The sequence below is a fragment of the Larimichthys crocea genome, chromosome I (assembly GCF_000972845.2).
Source record: "Larimichthys crocea isolate SSNF chromosome I, L_crocea_2.0, whole genome shotgun sequence".
Classification (NCBI taxonomy): domain Eukaryota; kingdom Metazoa; phylum Chordata; class Actinopteri; family Sciaenidae; genus Larimichthys; species Larimichthys crocea.
In genome coordinates, this window is record NC_040011.1 from 42,438,919 (window position 1) to 42,463,909 (window position 24,991).

Here is a 24,991-nt window from a genome sequence, read left to right on the forward strand (position 1 = left end):
TGCATTTCCACGTCTTACGTGAAGACTTATTTTTGTCACGCATTGCAGTTTCCAACTTCCACTGTTCAAAAAGACCTTGCCGTGGCCTTCCTCCTCCTTCACTTTCTTTCAATATTTCCATTCTCTCTCTCTCTCTCTCTCTCTCTCTCTCTCTCTCGTACAATCGTCACCTTCCGGAAAATAAATCCCATGGCCTTCTCTCTGATCTTTATGGTGGAGGGGAGTACAAGACACAGTGTTCTCGGAGGTGACTTCTCAGCCTGCTATTGCTCTGTTAAAGGATTAGACTAAGACTCAAGGCTGACTGTGTCGACTTCACTGTGTTGGATCCACAGATTGGATCGCCACATGAGAAGAACAGATCACAGAGAGTCACTGAAATCAGTTTGAGATGTGTACTTTTAATAACGATTTAATTTTTATTCTGACTTCAGCTGCGTGCGTATTTATTAAGGCGTCATAGTTCATATGCACAGACAACAGAACACTGATATGCGCTTTGGTTTCATGTCAGATTGAGATGTTTTCCCCGGCTGTTTGTGCTGCTGCTCAGCAATTCCACTGTGGTTGATTTAAAATATTCAGTAGATAGACGGGTAGAGAGGCTGAGAGACAGAAAGAGAGAGAGAGGGACAGAGGAAGAAGAATAAAGTGATGATGGAGAACGAGCAGTAGGTATGGTACAGTAGGTGGAGTGAGAGGAAGATACACAGAACAGATTTGGAGATTGAAAGAGGAGCAGAAAGATAGAGAGAGAGGAGGGAAGTGAAGCTGCCAGGAGTCTGTCAGCAGCAGGTGACAGGTGTAGGAGTTCATTATTCTACTGCCTTTACATTACAGTGTCTCTCTGTCTCTTCTTTGCTGTCATAAATGTGCGGAGCGTTTTTCCAAAAAGTTTCCTTAAAAAAAAAAAAAAGGTTTTCATCCTCTCTGTTCTCTCTCTTTTTGGCTTCTCTCTCTCTCAATAGATCAAAATCTTTACTGTGATCAAACTTAAAGTCTCACAGAGACAAATCCTTCTTCAGGGTTCATATCTCTGTTAAAGTAGTGCTGACACATACCTCCATGACAAAAAAAAAAAACGGTTTATTAGACGTGATGGGATCTTGTTGGACGGACGTGCATGATCATGTGATATGTGTCGCATGGATTTTTACAGATTTGCAGAATGTTGTTTATTCTTAAACTTTTCATTTTGGGTCACATGTTTGTGTCCACCCAACTAATCGAAGTCTAAATTATTTCAACATGTTCCATTCAACTTATTTATCCAGTGTTAAGTGGATGCATAGAAACACTTGTTGCCTGCTAACGCTGTCTCACCATCAGATTAAGTCAAGCCTACACCGGCTACTCGTGTTGTTGTGATGGAAACCTCTTTTGTCACGTGATGGCCACCGTTGTTCCTCCTAAGCGAACAGCGTTGAGTTCAATGACTGAATCTACCAATCACAGATTCTTCAACAGGTCAGATCATCAAATCAATGAACCACGTAACACCATCAAACTCTTACTGAAGTTGGAAGAAAGGTGAAAACATCTTTTCCATCTAAACACAGCTATGTTAAACCACGCCTGTAGCTCATGTGGTAGCTGCTGGTAGTTCCTCTGAGGACACTGACTACATGGACACAAACACATAGTCTGAAGCCTCACATGACGGATTCTCAGATGATGGCCAGCTGCCTCACGACGTTATTCACTCCACTGTGGAGAACATGAGGTGTGCTGTAACACCGCAACAATGGAAGACACTAAAACAACATAACAGAGACCTCGGGGGAACCGAGAGAGAGTCAGTTAACAGTTCTTAAAACCTTTCACATTAGCCGCCAGCTAATCCTAATGGAATCAGTTATTGTGATTTTAGCTTAAATTGATGTATTATTGATGTACTGCATCAACAACAGCACTCAAAATCACTTAGTTTATAGTGCATCGCATAATGTTTGTTACATTTTGACTGTTAAAGGGGACTTAATTGAACATTAGTATTAAAAAAATCGTGGAGAAGGTCAAAGTCCTGCAGCGTGGGTCTGTAGCCTGTAAGACAAAACTCAGAAAAATAAAACCTTTCCAGAAGAACTCTAAACTGAAGTCAGAACTATCAGAGGGGCTCACAGAAGGATTCACAGTGCAGACTCAGAGACAAAAGTGAAGGTTCAAAAAGTTTTTGGAAAACCAAAAGAGTACAGGCGAAAGTACAAATACATTCGGCAATAATCGTGGTCAAAAAACTGGCTAAAGAAGAAGATCAGGTAATCAAAGAACTAGGAATGCAAGACAAAGAAATGCTGCGACGCTGTACGAGACAAGACGAACTGGTGGCAAACAAAGGAACACAGAGACTGAATCTTGCACAAATTCTTTAACAGGTCAGATCATTACATTTAGACTGAAAAGGGAACTTAACTGAACAAAAAAATACGTGGAGGAGGTCAAAGTCCTGCAGCACGGGTCTGTAGCCTGGAAGACAAAACTCAGCAGAGTTTTCCAGAAGAGCTCGCTGCTAAACTAAAGTCAGAACTAAAAGAAATGCAGATGATCTCAGCAACATGTTTATTAATGATACACATTAGATTATAAAGCCTGTGCGGATGTGTGGATTTATGACTTCCAAACTTCAATTTGCATATTTGTAGTATGAACAGGGTTACATTCTTCTCACTCACAATAATCTCATTCCACCTTTACCTTTGTCAAAATTTACCTTTGTCACACTCTCTTGCACTTTTACCCAGCTCTCTCTCTCCGCGGGGTGCTGTCAGTGAACAGGTGTGCAGCTACTTCTCTTTATTAATGACGGGCAGGAAGAAAGCAAAGGGGACCCTGTGTGTGTGTGTGTGTGTGTGTGTGTGTGTGTGTGTGTGTGTGTGTGGAACACACTAGAGAACTGACAAATGCGGGAGCGACTGTGCCGCACGCTCCATCGACACAGTGACAAATGGAGAGGGCAGGAGACGCGTATATATAAACACACACACACACACACACACACACACACACACACAGCGACTCAAAGACAGAGGACAATGTTTTCAGAGCCTGAAAGTTGTCTGGTTCTGCTTAGAGGAGACTTTCTGAAATCCATTCAAAGTTGAATTTTCTCCCGCCCGTCGTTTTGATGGAGGATCGGAAACATTTCCGCCCCGGCAAGTTGTTTAATCAAGTATTGAATCTAAGAATCTTGTTTTCTTCAAACAAGCGAAAGAGTCTGTCAGTGTGATGAAATCATCATTTTCCTGTGCAGCCTCGCCCGTTTGAGGAAGGATGTGTTTTCATCGTGGAGTAATGTGGAATCATAATCTCTTCTCTTCTTGCTGTCACATTTAGAATCAGCAGCACTGAGACACACATACTGTACAGTCCTCAATACTTATATGGCTACAGTATATAGTGATGTACAGTAATGCAGCCTTGGTTGATGCTTTGTCTGCTGGTGTAACATCAGTAACTAACCTTATATCGGCCTCATTGTCTCTCTCGTGCTTGTAACTGTCATCAATGTCATCCCTGTTTGTTTTCGTGCACGGACAGATATCTGTTGATCATTTTATGAAGGTATATAGCAACAGTAATGCACATTCTGCTTTCTGATATGGTCCAGCTTTTAGTCTGTGGTATGAAAGTCAGATGCTGTTCATGTCCACCATCCACCGAGACCTTCTGAGGAGGTTTTCCAGCAAATTGTACATGATAGACGAGGGTAGCCAAGCTAGTACTCTTAGCAAGCTCAGTGTGAGCTGTTATTACAATATTATGTTTGACCAATGGTGTCACTTTATGTCACTGTATTAAAATAGATCCTTCATGAGGAAGGAACAACTGAAAATTAGCTGTGCCCTCATCGGTATCTGATATTTCTTCAGTCAGAAAGTCTTTACTCGACGACAGGCCCAAAATAATAACAAAAAACAATAATTAAATAAAATAATTGTAAAAATTAAATTTTCGTCAAATGCATTAATAGTGACAGAATAAAGACATGGTGGGCTCCATTTTCAGTTTCCTGCGAATCACAAGTTCTAACAAGGTTACCAAATGTCCACAAAACATCATATTTCTGATACAAACACAGGCGACGTTTCATTAACCCTGAGATACAGCAGACGGCGAGATTATCCTGAGTTAGACAAGTAATGAAAAACAACCATTATCTGATATATCATCCTTTTTGTGCTTATAGAGCCGCAGGTTAAGATTAGATTGAAGTTTCATGATCAATGACAGGAAAGTGGGCAACCGTGAAATAAAAACATTGAGCTGATACAACAAATGCTGAAAAACTGGCGCACGTAATGTAAAGACTTGATTCCATACGAGTAAGTGAAGACAAGTGGACATTAATACAGCACAGCTGGATGCAGGTCACTGAGTTATTTCTCTATGTTCTTCTTACCTTTCATCTCCTCATCAGTTTGCCATTTAAATTTCATTTCACTCGTTTCATTATTTTCTGGAATTTCTCCATTAATCTGCTTATGTTTGAGTTTTTCAATGTGTTTATTGGTTTGGTCTATTTCCAGTCCTTTGACATTTTCTCTCCTTCCTCGCACTCGTTCCTGCCATCAAACGTGTCATGAAGCCGTCAACTGTAGATTTCCATGCACGGCGTGAAGAGGACGCTGTTTTTCCATCATAGATGAAATTAAAAAGCAGCTTACAGTTCTTGTGAGTAGCAGATGGTGAAGGGGGGAAAAAAAGAGAGGAGGATTACACCGGGAGGCATTTAGTTTAATGGGAAAGATGATCTTAATGTTCAGAAACACTAACATTAGCTCTAGTGTGAGATAGATCATCAGTCATCTCCTCCTTGATCTCATTTATTAGTGTGATTATACGACAGGTAGCACATTTAATTTGACATTGATTTATTTGTGTTTGTTTACCTGTCTTCCTTTCTTTTCCTGCCATCTTCCTCTCTTTTTTACCTTTGTTTCCTCTCTCATTATTCAGTGAGAAGTAACTCAACAAGGGAAAACATTATCTGCTTATATTATATATTATCTCTCCAAATATCCTCTCTTTTGCTCGTCCACATGCACCTCCTCTCCGTCTTCCTTCTGTCCCTCCCTCTGTCTGTCCATTCATCCATCCATATATATATATACCTCTCTGGGAGTTATTATGGTTAATAAGAAGGCCAGTGTCTTGTGCTTCCCACGAAAATGGGCCTCATTACTTCTCATTAAGTGCATCTTGTCAAAACCTCTCCCACATCCTCTACATTTCCTATTTTTCACATTATTTTATTTATTTTTCTTGTGCTTCACAAATCATTTGTCTTTTTACTTACAGGCTTTCCTATTTACGCTTTCTGTCTCAGAAATGCCTGATTATACAAAAGCAGGCAACCACTTTATAAACATATTTCACAGATTCTGAGATACGCCGAGGCTCGTTCGATGAATCGGCTGCACATGGCAGAACAACTATAACACACTTGGAAATGGTACTGTAACGGACTCTGGCTTCCAGCCTGACCAAATGAATCAATTCTTTGCCACCCTTTTTGCTTTAAGATAGCCCTCTCTGTTCCAGGACACTCTGACCATTTGGTGGTACAAAAATCCAAAAAATCTCCACCACAGAAGCTTCCTCTCAGAGGAAACGCATGTCGCCAGTTCAGCTAAATTAAAATAAGCTGTTGCACTAGAATGGGAATGTCTGATTTAGTAAACCAAGCATTTAAATGGTTGGGGAAGAAGAAGCAAGAAGAAAAGGAAGTAGAGCAACCTGCTCTTATTTTGCTCCAAATATTTTGTCAGAAATTCTTTTTCCAGCTTGGGGGAAAAAAATCATATTTAAAAACACAAATGGTGAGTGTGTGAGGTGAGGATTGGCTGCCGCCACCACCTTAATAAAAATAGCACAAAACACACACAAGTGCACCTTGTGGTGTTGACCTGTGTCTGCTCCACCAAATGATGCCCAAATTGGCAGAGCGACCTGGCAGGGGGGGCTTTAGGAGAGAAGGGAAAGAGGACGTTCGATGGGGTTGTGTCACCACCAAACTTGCTCACACCAATTACCCGTTCCTCTTAACCCAACCGTCTGCCAGCTGTGCTGCAGGTTCACCAAATGATCACTGCACTGTGTGTGTGCGCGCACAAAGGATGGTGATTTGTACGCACGCAGATGAAAATATGAAGTGAGATCAGATCAAGAGTCACAACCAGATGAACCTCGACTACATTAAAACTACATTTATGGAGCATTATCAGTGCACGATGCATTCATTTAGACTTGACTGTTCTAATCCGCCACAACAAGTAGGACGCGTCTCTTGTTGCACCTTTTCTTCTCTTACTCTCGGCACGCAGGAGGCTAAATCTTGAGTATTTATCACGAATAGTGTTCCTCTTAGTGACAGTGCTCAGTTTAACTGTCAGTTTGTTGCAGAATAATGGATCCACTCGGTTGAAAAATCTATTCTTCGAAGGGTGTTACATTTTCATTTTCGCCTTGGCCACCAATTTGCAGCTCACGGATATGGCTACCAAGTCCTCAGTAAAGAAGACAAATAATTTGCCCTTTCTTTAAATAAAATGGGAAATGGCCTCGTGTTCATTTAGCTCTTTTCTGGTCTGCCAACCACCGGAGGCACTCGCGGATGTCTAAAATGCCATGTTCATCAGGATGTAGCATTTCCTATCCAAAGCACTTGTGATAACACTAAGCCTACCAATACACACCGAGCCACACAGCCGACCAATAATCTAAATTTAAGGTAATGAGAATTATATTCTTAAGGCAACACCTTTCACCTTAGATAATGCCTCATTGCATGGGAAGTTACACAGTGATTTCTATTCATTCAAATCTTCCCCTGCAAGTGAAATTTTCTTGTTCTGTTGACAGAATATTTCTCCCATTTTAGAGCTTTTTCTTTCTTGATGCTGAGAGCTGACCTTTGATGGTCAAGTTAAGCCCACAGATCCAAGAATGTTGAATGAACTTGGCTGTGACGACGTATAGAGGTTGTGGTTAACCTGCCGTTCACCACAAACCACTCTTCATCATTCATTCCTTTTGACATTGTCCGGCTGTGAGTCACATGACTCAGTGGTCGTATTGTACAATGTGAGAAACAGCGTGTTATTTTGTTATTATGTCAGTCAACAAACATTATTCATCACTCAAATATCAAGTAACACGGTGCATGCATGTCACTACATTTTGTCCATTGTTCATCAATATGCGTTGAAGGGAGTTACAGGAGTGTGTGTGTGTGTGTGTGTGTGTGTGTGTTTTCTGGTGTGAGGGTGAATACATTTCAGTCTGTTTGCTTGCATCAGACAGAGGGCAGATTGTGGTCAACTCCATTTATCCAGCACTGACACTTTACTTGCATGTGAACATGTGTGTGTGTGTGTCACCGTGGGTGTATGTTATCAGTGTGTTTGTGTTCATGTTGTCCTTTGTGTACATGTGTGTTGTGGCACTACACGCCTTGTGTACTGATGGATGCTGTTGTAACTCCATTGCACTGAATGAAGGCCGTAACCCGCACACGCATTAGCATATTCCTACAGCTCACAAAATAGATTGCTTCGTGGCGTGTGTGTGTGTGTGTGTGTGTGTGTGTGTGTGTGTGTGTGTGGCGTAAACTCCACTGGTTTGTGCAGGAGTGCAACTCATTTTAAGGAGTCATTTTGACAATGGCAAACACACTCTCTTTCTCTTTCTCATGCTTCTTCATGCTCACACACACACACACACACACACACACACACACACACACACAGTATGTCCTCTTACAGTGTATATAAAGCTCTATCTAGGCTAAAGCCTATTCTCATAAAATGTGTTCATAGAAAAGAAGTAACCATCAAGTCGGCTGTGTGCTGAAATTGAACATCAGCACAAAACACTGCTGGTCTCTCTCTCTCTCTCTCACCTGGGTGTAAATTGCCCTGCAATGGTGATAGACTTGTGTGTGTGTGTGTGTGTGTGTGTGTGTGTGTGTATACTCTGCCATGTCATTTTTGGACCGTGTGCCCTTTTTCTGTGTGTGCCCGAGTCCCTTCCTCCCTTCCTTTTTGCGAGCGTGCATGTGTGTTTAAACCTGTCTGTGAATGTCGGGATCGTTACCTGTGTGTGTGTGTGTGTGTGTGTGTGTGTGTGCGCGTGTGAATGAGAGAGAGTAGGGTCAGGTCAAGCTATTATTATGGCAGCAGCTGTAGTGGTATTGCAGGGGATTGTGGGAGCGATGCAGACAGGCTGGGGGCTCTGAAGGGCTTTATGTTTGAGTGACAGGCCTGAACCAAATACGCTTCACCCTGCACAAACGACATCACTCCCACAGTCCTCCTCTTAAATATGATATAACAGACATGCTTTGTGATTTTTCAACATCGCAGAGACACCTAAATGTTGACGTTTTGATTTGTGGATGAATAAATATAAACTTTGACCTCGAAACTCAAAGAAAAAAGTCAAAACAGAGACATGTGTAGGACTTCAGTGATGACAGTTTGACATAACAATAAGACAGCAAAATAAATAAAAGATCTTTGGTCGGTAATAATTCCACCAACACCTTAAATAAAAAAAGTACAAATACTGTGTTAACTTGTAGAAAATACATACAAGAGACTAAAAACTGTTTAAAAAAGGAAAATATTCTGTATCTTCTCAAGTCAAAAATACATTTTAAAATGAGTTCAGTTAATGTCATTAGTTTGGAAACTTTGAAGAACTTTCAAAAATGTCAAAAAAAGAAAGAAAAACATAAACAGTACTAACAAAATTTAGCAACACTAGTCCGTTAAAGTTTTAAAAGTTTATCATTCATGAGTTAAAGAGCTTTTAAGCTCGACTGTCCCTTAAATATCCCGTAAGTTGAACTAGTTGTACCGTTAAGTTCAGCACCATGGACAGCGACACGCACAGGCAGCAGCTGTCAAGCTGCTCACACCCCGTCACAGCCCTCCACCTTCATAAAACACCAATCAAAAGGTGACTAGTTTATTACCACCACCTTACAGGATGACATATTTCAGAAGGTTTGGCAGTGAGATATGCACAAGGCAATCAAATGATAGATGTAGCAATTCCTAAGAACTAATCACATTTCAGAATTCCCGTCAGAATGCCTCTTTGCATTCATCCGTTGTGGCTTTGTAACATTGTCAGGTGAAAACAAGAGATATGCTGCAAGTTTCAAACACTGAATATCACAGACACCCTTTCATTGCCACGTGGCAGTACGCCCTACAGTGCGGCTAAAGCTCTTAGGCTTATAAACATAAAGGTTTGAGGTATGATATTCACAGATTTGTACACTTGGAAGCAGACGTTTATATCCTCGGATGTTTCTTTGAATTCTTTGGTATCCGGTGGAGCAACAGTATGGGTGGAGTAACAGGCTGAAACTAGGCAAAAAAGATACATTCTCTGCAAGCACGTTAGCTTTTTGTTGAACAATTGTGTTTTAAAATGACTAAATAACACCAAAACAGTAATAATAATTGAGTTTCATGTATATGAATTTATATATAATCAACTGAAAGAAAACAGAACAGCTGACAAAGTTGTCAGCCAAAAGAAAAAATAAGTCTAGCCAAGTATAGCTTTGTCACTGTGTGTGTGTGTGTGTTTTTCCTTTAAAAACTCTCTTTACCATTTATCCAGGGTTATTTTCATTCGGCTCTTTGGGAGCATCCATATGCAGATAGAGCTGACGGGAATAATATATTTGTGGATGCTAACGCCTCGCCCACACATTTAATATGTCTACAGACACATACATACATGCTGCAGGGTTATATACACCCACCCACTCATACACAGACACCTACACAGATTAATACACAAGCACATGTAGCAATAAATGAATTATTGGGCGTTTGCTTTGGTTATGACCTGCAGCAACATACGGCCCAGTTTAATGTGTGTGTGTGTGTAAGTGTGTGTGTGTGCCTGCCCTGTGTTAAACATTGTCTAAAGCAAAAAGGCATTAGTCCAGTAGACCAAACTAATGTGCTTTTCTATTAATGTAATGCCTTTGGTGTCTGTGTATGCGTGTGTGTGCACGTGCAAGTGTGTGTGTCTGTGATCCTCTCTGTTAGGTGTTGAATGGACTGTACTCGCACCTTCAATTTGTGTCAGCTCATTAATTTACAACCACCAAGTGAGGCTGGTCTATTCATTACTTCATTTTCAACACACAAACATACCTACACACGTACACACACACACACACACACACACATAGACCATTCAAACCCGTTTGTCTCTCTAATGCATATGCAAATTTAACAACACACAAATATTCACGTATGCTAAATCTCACACACACAATGTTTTTTTTCTGTGACTGTAGTTTTCTTGTCAATGATTAAATGACTTCTGGTGAATGCAGTGTGTGTGTGTGTGTGTGTGTGTGTGTGTGTGTCTGTGTGTGTGTGTGTGTGTGAGATAGAGAGAGACGTGGATAAGTACTAAATCATTTGCGAGGGTGTGAGAGTGATTGTGTGCGCAATAAATCTGCTTAGGTGTGTGTGTGTGTGTGTGTGTGCGCGCAGCCGTACTACAGTAAATCTCTCCTGCCTCTGTATGACATAATACATATTGCTAAATCTATAAATGTAACCAATTAAGTGCGCGGTCATAAATTTGCATCGCAAACTCATGCAAATGAAGTCTTTAAATCTCTGGTAGTGACCTATCTCAACACAAATTACACTAGACACATTTTACAGAGTGCTAAAACATGTTTGCATTGATTTACGGTGGTGGCCACGGTAACAATCCACATCCAGCATGGAACGTCTTCTGCCTCGACACTTTAGCATGGTATGTACGCCAGGGAACACTACCTTATGTCAGAAAATATCTGTAGTCAGATGTTTTCTGTTTAATTACTCCATATGACACTGAAACATTTTATATTTTATAGTTTTACTCATATGTATACAGTCTAGCCTCGTCCTGCACTGCACAACAAATCTGATGGGCCATGCCGAATATTTGAATATCTGTTTTTAGTCGACATCTTAGCATCATGAAACGTCCTGCAGTTCCTCCTCACACTGTACATACAACCATCACCTGGATTACTTTCAATACTGAGCATCTTAAATCTGATGATTGTTGGTTTATAAGGATTCGATTTGATTCATGGACTCCATGAACATCTGAGATTCTGACACCAATGTGCGTTAGCGTCGTGTGTGATTTGTGATTTGACTGAGTTCCAGTTTGTTGAACTGGTAAATCAGGTGCCAGGGGAAAAAAACAAAACAGTATTACAGCAAAAATTTGGATGATGTTCGATTTTGTTCAAAAAGCATTACTGTATTTGTTTTACACGCCTGATACACCCAGTTGTTGCTGCCAGTCTTGCATAATAAACAAACAGAAGGAAAACAATAAGGATTTTGAGGCTGAGGAGATATTTTTGGGCACATGAAAGATCCAGAGACTTAACTGCTGCAGAGAGTAGAGGCTGTAATTCAGTGGGAAGGCCTCGTGGCAAGTGCCTGAGGGCTTCAGTTAAAACACAGTATATCTATCTGAGCCTCAGACCATGAGGGAAAATAAAAGAAGTCAGAAGAGGAGAAGCAAAGAACAGAGAGAAAAGAAAAAAAGAGAAGGAGTGGAGAGTGGAAATAGAGAGGGAGAGGACGGGCGGCGGGGGAGAGGACGGAAGTCCATTTGGGAAAGCTCCTTGTCATCTTCTGTCCTGACCTCTACGTCTCTCCAGCTCCTACTTGTCTTCCATCTACAACTTGTTTTCTGTTCGTTCCGGTTGACCTGATCTCACCCCGACCACGCGGCCGCACACTTCCTCCCTTTTCCTATCTTTTCATTTGCTCTCGACCTCCTCCTCCTCTTCTTCTTCCTCTTCTTGTATTTCTCTGAATCTCTTCTGCCACGTCTCTCCCACTTTTTCCACAATGATTGCTTTTCTTCTCTCTTTCACTTTCCACAATATACAGAGGAACACGAAAAAGGGCAAACATTTGATTGTAAAAATGAAATTAAAACACTGAAAATTTATTAATTTAATATCCTTTTTTTATTATTTCTTTCAGATATTCGATTAAAACTCCTACACTTATTGCCAATCCCATTATTCATATCACTCCCTCTGTTTATGCCTTTGACATACAGAATATAAAGTATAACATTTTCACTATGTACCACACACACACTTTCTTAAATTCATATTCAATGTTTTATTGCCTTGAAGGTGAAAAACAATATCGCCAAAGAAACTAGATAAAACAATCTCCCTGTCACTCACCCTTCTTCCCTATCAAGCACTTTTTTTTTATAAAGAATACTTTTATATTCTATATTAAGTCTTATAAAGGTGTTTTTGATGAGTCTGATGTTTTGCTTCGGATTTCTAACCCTGTTCTCTGTTTTCATCAATGTTTCCCCCCCTGCAGCTAAAACTAGGCTTGTATTTGGGGTTTGTTTACCGTATAATGGCCTTTACATCGGATATCCATCTCCATGTTCTCAATAGTTTTCTCTTGTTCTCTCCTCACAGTGGATGGATGCATAGACTGGTCAGTGGATCTGAAGAAGTACCATGTTCTGGCCGGTGAGCCTGTTCGGGTGAAATGTGCCTTGTTCTACAGCTACATCCGAACCAACTACACCATGGCCACCAACGCCAAGCTGCGCCTCATCTGGTACAAGAACAAAGGCGATGCAGAGGTAAGATACCACGGATTGAACATAATCAATCAAATTGTGATTTTATTTATCTCATATGGTGCTTATATTTCAAGAACTGTTCAACAACTATCGTAAAAAAGGGTGTCTTCCATTAAAGTCAAAAGAAAATCTATCGTAAAAAAGGGTGTCTTCCATTAAAGTCAAAAGAAAATGTCCAGTCAATGTAGGAAACTCTCCTCACACAGATCACAGTGCTGATTACTGATGAGCACGGTCGAAGTTTTTGGGTGGATTTTAGTGCATTACTGATGAGCACGGTCGAAGTTTTTGGGTGGATTTTAGTGCAAACAGGACTTCCAATAAAGTTTTTTCCTTACCCTGTGGTCTTTACCTAAAAGCAGAAACTAACCCAGTACGGAAAATTACTCTAGAAAGGAACCACAACTTGTAAACACTTTAAGCCATGCAGTTGGTTATGACAGAAGTAAGCACTTGCAGTTGCAAGAGTATAAAATCCCAAACCATCTCAGTTGGGTTAAGAATGGGTGATTGCGGAGGCCAGGTCAGCTTACGCAACACTCTTTTAGTCTTCTGGGTTAAGTAGCCCTTACAAAGCCTGGAGGTGTCCTGTCATTGTCCTAACCCTAACACTAACTCTAGTTTTGATGTCTTCAACGTTAATTTGCACTCTAGAAAATAAGAAAATGAAAGAAAAGATAAAAACATTGAATGCGAAGGTGTGTGTCTTTTGAGCTTTGGACTGGAACTATAGATTTCTGTTCAGATCAAACTGTTAAATATGTTTCTTATGTTGCATACCACCTGCAAAAAAACAGCCTAATATGAAAGTTGGTATGTTATCCAAACTCTAAACAGAGTATGGACTGAGAATCTGCCTGTTACTCTCTTTGGGGCTTGCTTGTGTTTGAGAAATGGCCAAAACACAGATACTAGAGGGACTGATAAATCATACTGTGGTCCCATGTGCTATAATAAAACGTTGTCCCCCTTTCCCTGCAGTGTGGATTCTATCTGAATGGGAAAACAGGATTTAGCTGGATTACATTAAGACCTGATGATACATGTAATGTGCATCTCTAGTATACCTTATGCATAGCAATGTTTTGCAATACATCTGGGGTGCTTACATTTCATTTTATGCCTTACCGCTTTGCATGAGTGTAATTCTATTACAATTCTGTTTTGTGGATACCAGATATCTCTTTACTTAAAACACCAAAATGACAGTTATTACTGTATTATTGTCTCCGTGTTGTGTCCTTAGGAGCCGATCATCTTCTCGGGTCATAGGCTGAGTAAAGAAGACGACTCCATCTGGTTCAGATCTGCCGAAATGGAAGATAATGGATTCTACACCTGTGTACTAAGGTAACCTGAGCTCACAACTTCACACAAGGCTTTTCTAAATTCATCTTGACCCATGAATTGACACTTGCATGAGTAAACCCTAAACTAAAATGGGAAAAAAAAACGGATTTCTGAAAGAATTCTGCAAGGAGACACAGTTAAGCGTTATTTCTTATTCTGCTGGATGCATTGCTGATAGCACTTTGTGAATATCACATAAACACTGATCCTCTCTCCTCAGATGGGAGCCAGGTCAAAGTACCTTGAGCGAAATACAGACTTTATTTTGAAGTTTCACTTCCAGCCACAGCACATTTGCTTCATAAGAACAAATAATAATATTTTTACCAGCATGCAAGCAAAATATTTTTGGCCCGACTCTGACATGCAGCAGTGCTCCTGGAGTTGCAGTACTGTTGATTTCATCACATGGGAACGACCTTGGAATCGATTTCAGACTCTGAGTGTTCTGTCTCTACCCAGGTGGCCCATTTACATTGCAGGGGCCAAGAGCAACACCATTTGTTGGTGTTTTGAATAAAAAAGAACGTGAGGTTTTCTTCAAAACTGCTTGGTTTCCATTCTAGGAAAAACAATGCCCCCTACCCTTAGTAATCAATATTTCAAAACAAAAAACAAATCTTGGTATTTTATCAGATATTCACCGTGAACAGTGGCGATAGCACATTAGGAGTTTATTTTCAAAATGGCTCATCATTAGGTCATTACGTTTTATGAGGCCTGTTTAGAATATGAAAACATTTCTCCACTGTCTAGATACTGCAGGTGAGTGTGTGTGTGTGTGTGTGTGAGTGTGTGTGTGTGTGTGTGTACCTGCATATTTGCCCTGCTAGTTATGTGGACCGCTGCCAGTTTAGTAAATTGAATATTTACAACATGGCTGTTGGCATAACAGCAGAATTTGGCCTGAGTACTTTAGGGATATATATTTGTGTGTGTGTGTGTGTGTGTGTGTGTGTGTGTGTGGATTTGTTTGAAACTGTAGTGCAGCACCAACTTGTGTGTATTACTTGGCTTTGTAGCGTAGAACAAGGCTTAAAGTCTTGTTTACCTGCAAGCGGATGGTGTGTGTGTGTGTGTGTGTGTGTGTGTGTGTGTGTGTGTGTATGCCCTGCTCTAAATCTATAAAAAGTAAATATGTTGCCTACAGTCAGCCAATATCCACAGGGAAGAGCTCATATTCCTGCTTACTATTGAGAAACCCGATATAATGATGGTTTCTTTTTGTTTGTTTTAATGTTCTGAATCACCTGAGAGGAAAATCCAAACATGTTTCAACCTGGATATTTTATTAGCTATTAGCTTACTTATTGTAGGTCAAGGCTCAAAGACATGCATTCGAAACTATTAAAGTTTAATGTAAGTTTATTTTGAAGGATTTTAACAGGGGTCTTTGTGTTTTCTCATGTCTATGTCCATGTCTATGGACACAATTATAAGATAAAAGGTTTAACCTGGGATGGGCTGTTAGCCCCTGCCTATGGCAGATTACTGTTTTCAAGGTCAGTAATGAACACAGACAGACATACAAGTCAAACATACAACCTCCAGGTTTGGAAGACAAACCAGAACATTACCCAACTGTCCACATCCATCCCAGTTTACAGAATAACTTCCTGGTTTAGCTCTGACCTACAATACTTTTGGCTGTATTTAGATCACTGGTTCACAAACTTACAGTACCTGTACCACTAGTGCTGTCGCTCCAAAGCATTAGGAATACCCCTATTCCACCAAATTAACCAAAGAATCTTCTTATGAGGAATAAACCTGTGAAATCTGTCTGTAGCTGAGGCTCAGCCTACACTACTATACATTATGACTATGGTCATAATGGTGGGACTTGAAGAGTCTTCTATTTGTTGAGGTGATTTAAATAGTTACGGTAAACTCTTTGTTTGCTGCAGTGTTGCCATTTTTCCAAATCTTGGTAATTATGTAGCGAATATGTCATCACAAACTACAGCAACAATTGCCAAAACTATGAAAGTAAGTTATAAACCCAAGTTATACATAATCAGAGTTATTCTTTAACCAAGGGAGATATACATATTTGAAATGGGTTTCCATCTTTGCTTCAACTCCTTCTATCATCTGCCTTTGAAACTCTACAAGCTGCTTGCATTAGAGGAGCAGCCCTCCTCTTGCTCCGTGCCATAAATCACCATCTCCCCTCTCTACTTGATCCTGTTTGTCTTCCTCCTCTGCAGCTGGTACCTTCACCACCTTCACTGTCTCCTATTTCTTTCTCCCTTTGCACCATTTTCTCCATCACCTCCTCCCTCCTACTCCTTTTTTTCCCCCCACTATACCTGATCTGCTCTTCCTTCATCTCACCAGCTGCCTCCATCTTCTACACCTTTTTCTCCTCTGCCTCCTGTTTTTCTTCTTTGGCTTCTCGCGTTCTCCTGTTCCACCGACCTCCCTCCCTCTCGCTCTCCCTTTTTCTCGATCCCACTGCTCCTGTTTCTCCCTGTCTGCACCCGATTCTCTTTACCTCCCTTCATCACCCTCCCCCTCATCCTCCCCTCTTCTCTGCTCTCCTCCCACCTCCTATTCCTGCCAGAGCTTGACACCTATCCCCCTTAATAAGCTCCCTCTCTCCCTCTCTCTCTCTTTCTATCTTTCCCTCGCTCTCTCAGCATGACAACCTAATTAGGGCTTGGTGTCTGTCATTGTCTCAGGGTCTCTTATTAACACACACACACACACATAACGATAGAGGCACAGCACATCTTATCCTAGTGGGGAGCTGGATCATATTATATGAATATACAGCCAATGGGAGAATGCACTTTCAAATGTATTTATTTCCCTTGATCTGATATGTATTCTGGTTACTATCAAAAGAAAACCTTCATACGCTGCCCTTTTTATTTGCCTACTGCTGGCATCCGGAGATAACTTTTTCTGCATTAGTTTCACATTTAAACCCGACGCTCAGTTCTGACCGACATGAGGTGAAGTCGGGCTAATGCAGGGGCAATAAGGGCGTCAGATTAGTCTTAGTTGCAGCCACAAACTGCTGCTACACATGCTGTAGATAAAACTGGTGTGATCTTCTATAAAAATGTTACCATGTGCATGTTTGATACTTTATTTATCTCCATACACTGCCAAGGTTCTCAAGGAATTCCTGTGATGTTTCATCTCGACACCCATGCTGCTTACACATTTGCAAATCACTATAAATGGTTCGCCTTGGTAACAGTCATCAACGGTGAATTATAGGTGGAATAATGTAAAGAACAGAATTATTTGACAGTAGAACGAAATTATGATGAACAAGGACAGTCTGTATTTTTTACAGTATACTCTTGACGTGGCATTTGACTTTTTCCAAAATAGTGTTAATGTACTTAACGGGAAATGGAAACACATTGTCACATTGAATAAGTTATGACATGGCAAACATTTAACTCACGTGACTGATCAGCTGTTTTCAGATAGAAAGTCACCTCATCACTCTCATGGCTCTATGATACATCCGTGATCGCTCCACACAGATCAGACGTTCCTCGCATTAATACACAAAACAAACACGTCAAATTCTTTTCTTCAGATCGGATTGGTGCTCTTGTACTTACGTCATCTTATCGTGCCCTCTTCTCCTGCAATAGTATAATTGTTTTCCGACTGGGGAACTGACGCCATATACTGCTTCATCCTAATGACGCAATTCCTTAATATTTGCAAATGGGTAGTGGATGGAAAAAAAAGCATATATTGGCAATTTCTTGCCAATTTACCCCACTTTCAGTTTAAACTTGAGATTTTTATGTAAACATGGCTAATGTATGACTGTTTCACTGTGTTCAAATCTCCAAGTGATGAATTGATAAACGTGTGTGGAAGCAGATAGAAAACTTTCCATATTCCAAGAAAGAAACCTGTGTAATTAGCTCCCAATAAAGATGTGGATTGTTCCATGTGGAACTCAGTGACAGCTGATCGAGGAGCAGACTTATGGCTTTCACATGCAAAATGCATCAAATTGGTCATTACAAACGGGTGTGCAGACTCTCTTTTCATTGTCATGTGGGGCTGATAATAATGTGGTACACACCTGTACTGATATGATTCGTTATGAGTGACGCTTTGGTTGGAAACACTGCAGCTGTTTAATATGGGGCTTTGCATGAATTTTATGTATATTGCGTCAAATCATAACAAATGTTATCTGAGGACACTTTTCATATTGAGCAGGTATAAGCCATACTCCTTATAATATATATATATGATGTCATATCTGGCATATATTTAGTGTCTGGTATATTTCAATATATACAGTAGGAATTTCACTATTTTAATGCTATTGTTAACTGTGTCTTAACACGTGTGGCCCATTGACACATTGTCACTTCCTCCCGGAGCTGAATTTGTGTAGTTTCACTTCACATTATTATGGCTACAAGCTGCTGTTTCGCAATGGAATCCCATGCGAGGATGAGTGCCACTTACAAATTACCTCTCAACAATTATTTCACTGGTTTGCACCAAGCTGAGCGAGAATGTCCATATAAAAGCTGTTATGACACTGTGGCAATTCGTTCCTGTGCTTCTGCTGTGTGTGCATCCTCGGTTCTTCGTAAATGGGAAACCTGTCTGTATCGATCTCTATACCCTGCTGTGCATTCACTTACCTGTAACTTCATCCATCTATTCATCTGTAGCCCTCCCTCCACTTACCAATCCATCCTTCCATTCATCTTCCCATGCCTTATCTCTGTCAGTGATGATGGATGCGTGTGTGACAGAGAGGGTCAAGGGGAAAATGGCAAATTTATATTGAATTTTCTTTCCTTCATATCTCAGGCATCTTATTCTACTTAGTCTCTCTCTTGCCTCCACTGCAGCAGACATTTTGTTACACTATTTGTCTGAAGTTACATTATTTTAGGCGCTGTACATTGAGTACAGTGGTGTTTCACACTGCTGTTTATACATCTGTATTCTGTACCATGATGTACATCGGTTTGGTTTGGTGCTCTTTTTATTCTCTGTACAGCTGTTGTGGCTGCTAGTGGTCCCATGACCCAATTTTTCTTTTCTATATGTAAAAAAAAATGGAAATGTGGCCCAGAGACAATTGCAAAAACAGTTTTTTGAATGAGATGCTGTGGTGGTAGCCCAGTTCATAGCAGGGGTCTCTTCCCAGTCAGTCAGTCAGAGTCATTCCCCAATTTGAGGCATAAAGCAAATGCCATGAAGGAAAAAAACTACTTGTAGTATGCCTTGTTACGCCAAAAAATACAAGATAAAACTTTGTTGGCCCAAGGCAAAAATGATTGCCATACACACAGCATGGATTGATCCTTTCCATGACCTCGTCCTGAGTCTACCCCAAGCTTACTAGATGCTGGCAAACGGCATGTTCTATTCTCTCTGAGGTTGTCAAGAAGCACTAAAAGCACGCCAAGGACCTTCCCTCAGTTTGTTGCAACCAAGGATACCGATCTTCTCTTTGGAAGCTTCAACTCCTGTTGAACGCCATCCAATAACATCAAGACATTTAATGAAGTTTATAGATTTCTAGTTTATAGATGAGTATGTGGAGGCTGGTTTCAGTCCTCTGAGATGCTGCCCACATCTCCAAATTGTTTAGCGATTCAAATAACAGTCAGACAGATGGCCAGACAAGTGATATTTTTCAAATGAAAATGTGAAAACAATGCGACAGTGGGAAAGAGGTCACCCGTAGTGAACCCACAATGATTAAACTTTAAAGAGCTTTACTCTCTTGCTTCACTTTCACCACTGTCAGTTTCATTCTCTGCTGCAGCAGCAGGGAGTTGTTGTCAATGATAAGGCTCTGGAAAAACTCACCCTACACAACCTCAGCACAAAACAGCCAACAAACACAGTCAACCAAGTATTTAACAGCTAAGAAGGCAGATTGTTTAATCGGGAGTGGGTGGAGACCAAAAACAAGCAACAAGGGGAGTGATACTGGTGCACCATATATGTTGGATATGCAACCTTTTATCAACAAGTCTGCCATATCAACATAAAAGGATATTTATGACTAGCTGCTCCATGTCCACAATGCCAAACATCATGGTAGGTTTGCACATGCTCCCAAATTATATGCTTTTTGTTTTTGTCAGTTGCAGGTCTTGCATCTTTCCAGAGATCTTTATATGTTAAACAATCCATTAGTTTACATGATTTCAAATATCATAATCTCACCGGCATTCCTGTAGTAACAATCATTCAGTGTAGAGGTGATGTGCAAGAGCTCAGATAAATAACAATTATTATCCGTGATGGTGGCATCTGCGTTTCCTGCCCTGTGTAGATACGCTTGCAGAAGTACATAAAAGAGGACATGATGATAATGGAGCAGTTTCGATCAGCAGCTAGTCACAAATATAATGATCCTGTTGGATTATCATCCATAGAAAACACATGATGACCTGGTATTGTTTTCAAAGCATTCTGGTTTGTTTATAGTTGTAACTGTAAAGAAATTGTTTTTCATCTTCTTTTAATGACTTCCTGTGGACTATAATGCTGCAGGGGGTATAGCTGCCCCTGATCCTCCGAAGTTTACGCCTCATTTCACGTGGAATGCTTGGATTTGTCTTTTACCTGATTATATTCAAAAACACTGCAGATCCCTAGTGTCTGTTGTAGTGTGTGGGTTTGTACGCAGTAGAAAGTAGGGGAGGAGCGGGCAACATGGAGACACTGTTATAAAACCAAAGGTGAACAAACACTTAAGGTGGAGTGACATTCCCTCTCAGGAGACAATAACTGGAAAATAACATTGTCTGAAACACGAGGTACAGAGAAATGGAGATGTGCGACTGGGAGAAGGAGAAAGAAATGAAAGCAGGTGGGAATGAGAGAGAAAGAGGAGAGGGTGAAGAGAGAGTCAAGGAGAAAGTAGTTAAATTGGGGGGATGGGGAGAAAGGGTAACTAGACGGAGAGGAAAACAGAGGGAAGCTGATGAGAGAAAGGGTTGAATTGTACAAGAGAGATGGAGGGGAGGTAAAGAGAGATATGGAAGAATGAGTGGAGGAGAAAAGAAAATCAAAAATCCATTTTCTCTGCAGGCATAAGGACCTCAGTAGGGAGAGAGGGCATGCTGCGACTGCCCAAGACCCTCCACACAGCCACTATGATTAGGACACCTATACACACTCTCACACACACAGTAACTTAGAAAAGAATTGATACACACAGTGAGAGGTCTCACTTTACTTTCTAGGCTGTATCGCTGAGAAAGATACCAAACCTCTATTCTGCAACACTAGAATATCTGTGAGACTCGAGCAGAAAGAGAATGAAAAAGTGGATGGGCACACACACACACACACACACACACACACACACCCACACACACACACACACACCCAATAGAAGAAGACAAAGAATGAGAAAGACAGAGGACAAACTGATCGAGAAAAGGACTCAGCGAGAACAAAATAATGAGTGTCAGATAGTGAACAAGATAGCGTGAGATGAGAGATTTCATGCCTCTGGCTTTGCCCGTTCTTCACTTTAACCCATCGCATTAGATGGAAATGTAACATGTTCTCTGTGTGAGAAAATGACTGACTGGCTGGCTGTAAGGCCGGCTGGCCTCCGGGATAGTGAGTTTGTGAATTGGTCTGCTGACAGGCCAGCTGGGTGAGTGTGTGGTTGTTTCATTTGGTGACATCTTGGCAGGACACTTGGCTTGGTGGGGTCGGTGGCTGGTTGGCTTGTTGGCAGATGGAATGTTTAGTTGGCTTGTTGGTGGAGATTGACTGACATGGCTTTTGCATTGTTGACTATTTGATTGGTCGTTAGGCTGGCTGGTTTTAGTAGCAAACTCGTTGGCGGACTCATAAACTCTCTGACTAATTGACTGTCCTCGCCATAAAAACACAGGCTTCAATTGTTGTTGTTCAAATGACTAAAACTTGCCAAGTAGAGGTTGCCTTGGAGGTTTAGGCTGCTAAAAAAAACAACCAGTGACATCTCCAGTTCAAGTGTGCTAGCCTCAGCCTTTGTTGCATGTCATTCCCCATCTCTTGTTCCACCCGTTACTTTGTACTGAGAACCCTTTTGGGACTTCTTGTGACATTAAAATCAAAGTTTTGCAGTTGATTCCCAGTGTTACAAACAAGCTGAGAATGTGATCAGTTTGAACAGTAGAAACAAAATTTCCCTTGTGCTTGCATACTTATATAATACATGTAAAATACCAATTAGGTTTTCCCCAATTAGGTTGTGGTGGCTGGATTAAGTATTTTCCAGAGTGAAGGGACCGATTTACCGAATGCAAGTCATAGCGAATGAAATACACTGTCGGTGAATATTTCACTGATATTATATAAACAGAATTTTAGGGAGACAGCGTTGAACAATCTGCTCAAACAAAAAAAGCCTCTCTTAGGAACAAAAGCAAACCGCAATCTTTTTCCAACCCCAACTGAGCAGTTTTTGTTGCACGCTCCTTGCCAAACTGTAACCATGGAGGTAGCTCATCAGAAAACCATTATGTGGGTAATTTTGGCACTGACAAACAACCAATTTATTTTTTTCAGCTATGATGAATTCTTGTTGATGGCTCGGCGACTGGTTTGCGTGGCTAATTGGCGGTTGACTACAAAAAATAAACTGTTTATCTACTGAACTTTGGCAGCATTACCCCAGCTCATATTAAATGAAGCAGCTTCACCCATTTCTGATTATTGGAGTCAAATAAAAAAAAAAGTCATTTCCCATTATTTTCCTCTAGTTTTGTGTCCCCCTCTTTCTGCCTCGCTTTCTCTCTCAGCTATTCCCCTGTGGCATTTCTAGTAAGCTGAGCCACCTGTCTCTCTTTGCATTAGAGGATAAATCTACTCTCTGCGGACACTCGCACACAAGAATCACGCACATAGTTGTCACAAGGGTGTTTTCTAATGCCAGCCAAATGTTTAACCTTTCTCTTCATCAGATTAACAGATTCAGTGCAGGAGATAAAGACGGCGGGTAGAGAGAGAGAGAGAGATAATGAGAAAAGAGACAGTGGAAGAGAAACAGACAATGGCAGTAGAAGCGTTAAACAGAGAGGAGGGGAAAGTGAAATAGGCCCAGAGAAGGAGAGAGCGGTCATTTGAAGTTGCTTTGGCAGTCCTCTATGACTTGGCAGCCATTTAGTCAGTACCACACTCTTGCCAATGTGGGCCAACATGTGCCATTGCGTGCCAACTTGAGCCAGTGCCTGCTGCCCCGGCCAGTCTTTTGAAAAAAAAGTAGGCCTTGGTTTTGACACTTTGATGTTCAAGGGGCTCTGAAATGCGATCTGACTTGGTGGAGATATGGAGGAGAAGAGTAAGACAGAGAGAGGGAGGAGGAGGGAGGATTATGTGCTAAAACTACCTGCGTGTCAGTGGGCTTGACCGCTCTGTGAAGCCAAGGTGGTAGTTTGATCCTCACGACATCCACAGCCCCTATCGAAGCGTCCTTAAGGAAGACGCTGATCTGCATACTCACCTTGAGTTCACCACTTGAAGCAGCATAGAATTATCTTAAAATGATGCTACTTAGCCACAGATTTTGACCCAACAGTCATTTTCTTCAGAAAAATACAAGATAAGTACTTCAAGTGATTTTTTTTGAAGACAAAGATTCTACAAATCGTTTTGACTTCAGTGAGTGAATTCAAAAGTCTTCTGGGTTCCAAGGACGAGGATAGAAATCCACAAGTTGAAGGCTTTTAGTAAAAGGCACTTCTAGCTCTTAGTTCATATTCAGCTCACTGACTTAAAATAATCATAGTTTGCTCTGAAATATTCTTTTTCTTTAATTGACGCTAGAGTTCCAGTCTACAGGCCTGACATTGCTCGAGGACATACGGCGCACACATTTATACTGTATGTCTGCGTAAATATACAAAGAAAAGTACACGAACTTTTCCAACGCAGACATAAATTCACAGAAAATCAAGTTTGCACAACGTCATTTTAAATACAGGCCTGCGGGTAAATACGCTCAGTGCTACAAATAAGTAATGCACACAAACATTCAGAGGAGTCACCTTGGCCAGGTGAGCCCAGACTCACTTTTTACACACACACACACACACACACACACACACACACACAGATATTCATGCTGCACGACCTTAACTAACTAATTTTGTATTACGTCTTCATGCATTTATAACCTGCAGAAACTTCAAAAATAAATCAAATTAGTGTTCAAACATCATTTTATTTCTGTTTATTCGAAGGTTCACAGTTTTGCTCAGATACATCTTCATGAGTGGGCATGGTACACATGGTCTGCAGTGGGCAACTGCCTTGGTGCCCCAGACCCTCATGGGGGCCTACAGTACATGCTCCATATTCACCATGTGGTAATTAGTTTGTGATCATTTAATTAATTGCAATTTGTTTGTTAATTCTTCATGCACTGCTGGAACACATGAACTGAACTCGGGGGCCTTGACCTAACATACGCATCACTGTGTTATTCCAGTTTATATTACGCTCATATGGTGCATTTCACTCTGTCTGTGGGGCACAGGTGAGGTTGTTGCTGATCAGTAGTGACACATATCGATCAGTGCTTCACAGGTTGAGGTCGCTGACATCGTTCATGAAGGTATATTTGCACCTAAGTGGAACATACACACACTTGTGCATAGATTCGCCCTTTAACACTGACGTTTGACTTGGCAGCATGAGTTGTAGCTTTACTTACAGATAACACACATGCACGTAGGCATTACACATTGTGAGTGACGTTGCAGCCTTGAGGAATTTTAATGTTTGAGTGAGTTGACACGGGTTAGTGTGTGTCTATTCTTGTTAGTAGTTATGATTATCAAAAGACATATCATTAAAATTGATAAAAAGAATAATAATTGCTGTTATTTGGTGGAAAATCTTTGGACCAGCAGAATTTAAAACCTTATTAATGTAACACAATACAGCCTGTGTGTTAATAGGTGCATTCTTACGTGCACTCGTGTTCAGACCCTTG

The 24,991-nt window shown here is 40.9% G+C and overlaps 1 protein-coding gene across 6 annotated transcripts in view; it reads left to right on the forward strand.

The window, feature by feature from the left end:
• The window catches only part of il1rapl2 (interleukin 1 receptor accessory protein-like 2), a 380,785-nt gene that overhangs the window by 222,614 nt on the left and 133,180 nt on the right, over positions 1-24,991 (forward strand). For all 6 annotated transcript variants that reach the window (XM_027282199.1, XM_027282201.1, XM_027282205.1 and 3 more), the window contains exons 3-4: positions 12,506-12,675; positions 13,922-14,025. In XM_027282199.1, coding sequence (XP_027138000.1) covers positions 12,506-12,675; positions 13,922-14,025 — 274 coding nt within the window. The remainder of the gene's footprint in view (positions 1-12,505; positions 12,676-13,921; positions 14,026-24,991) is intronic.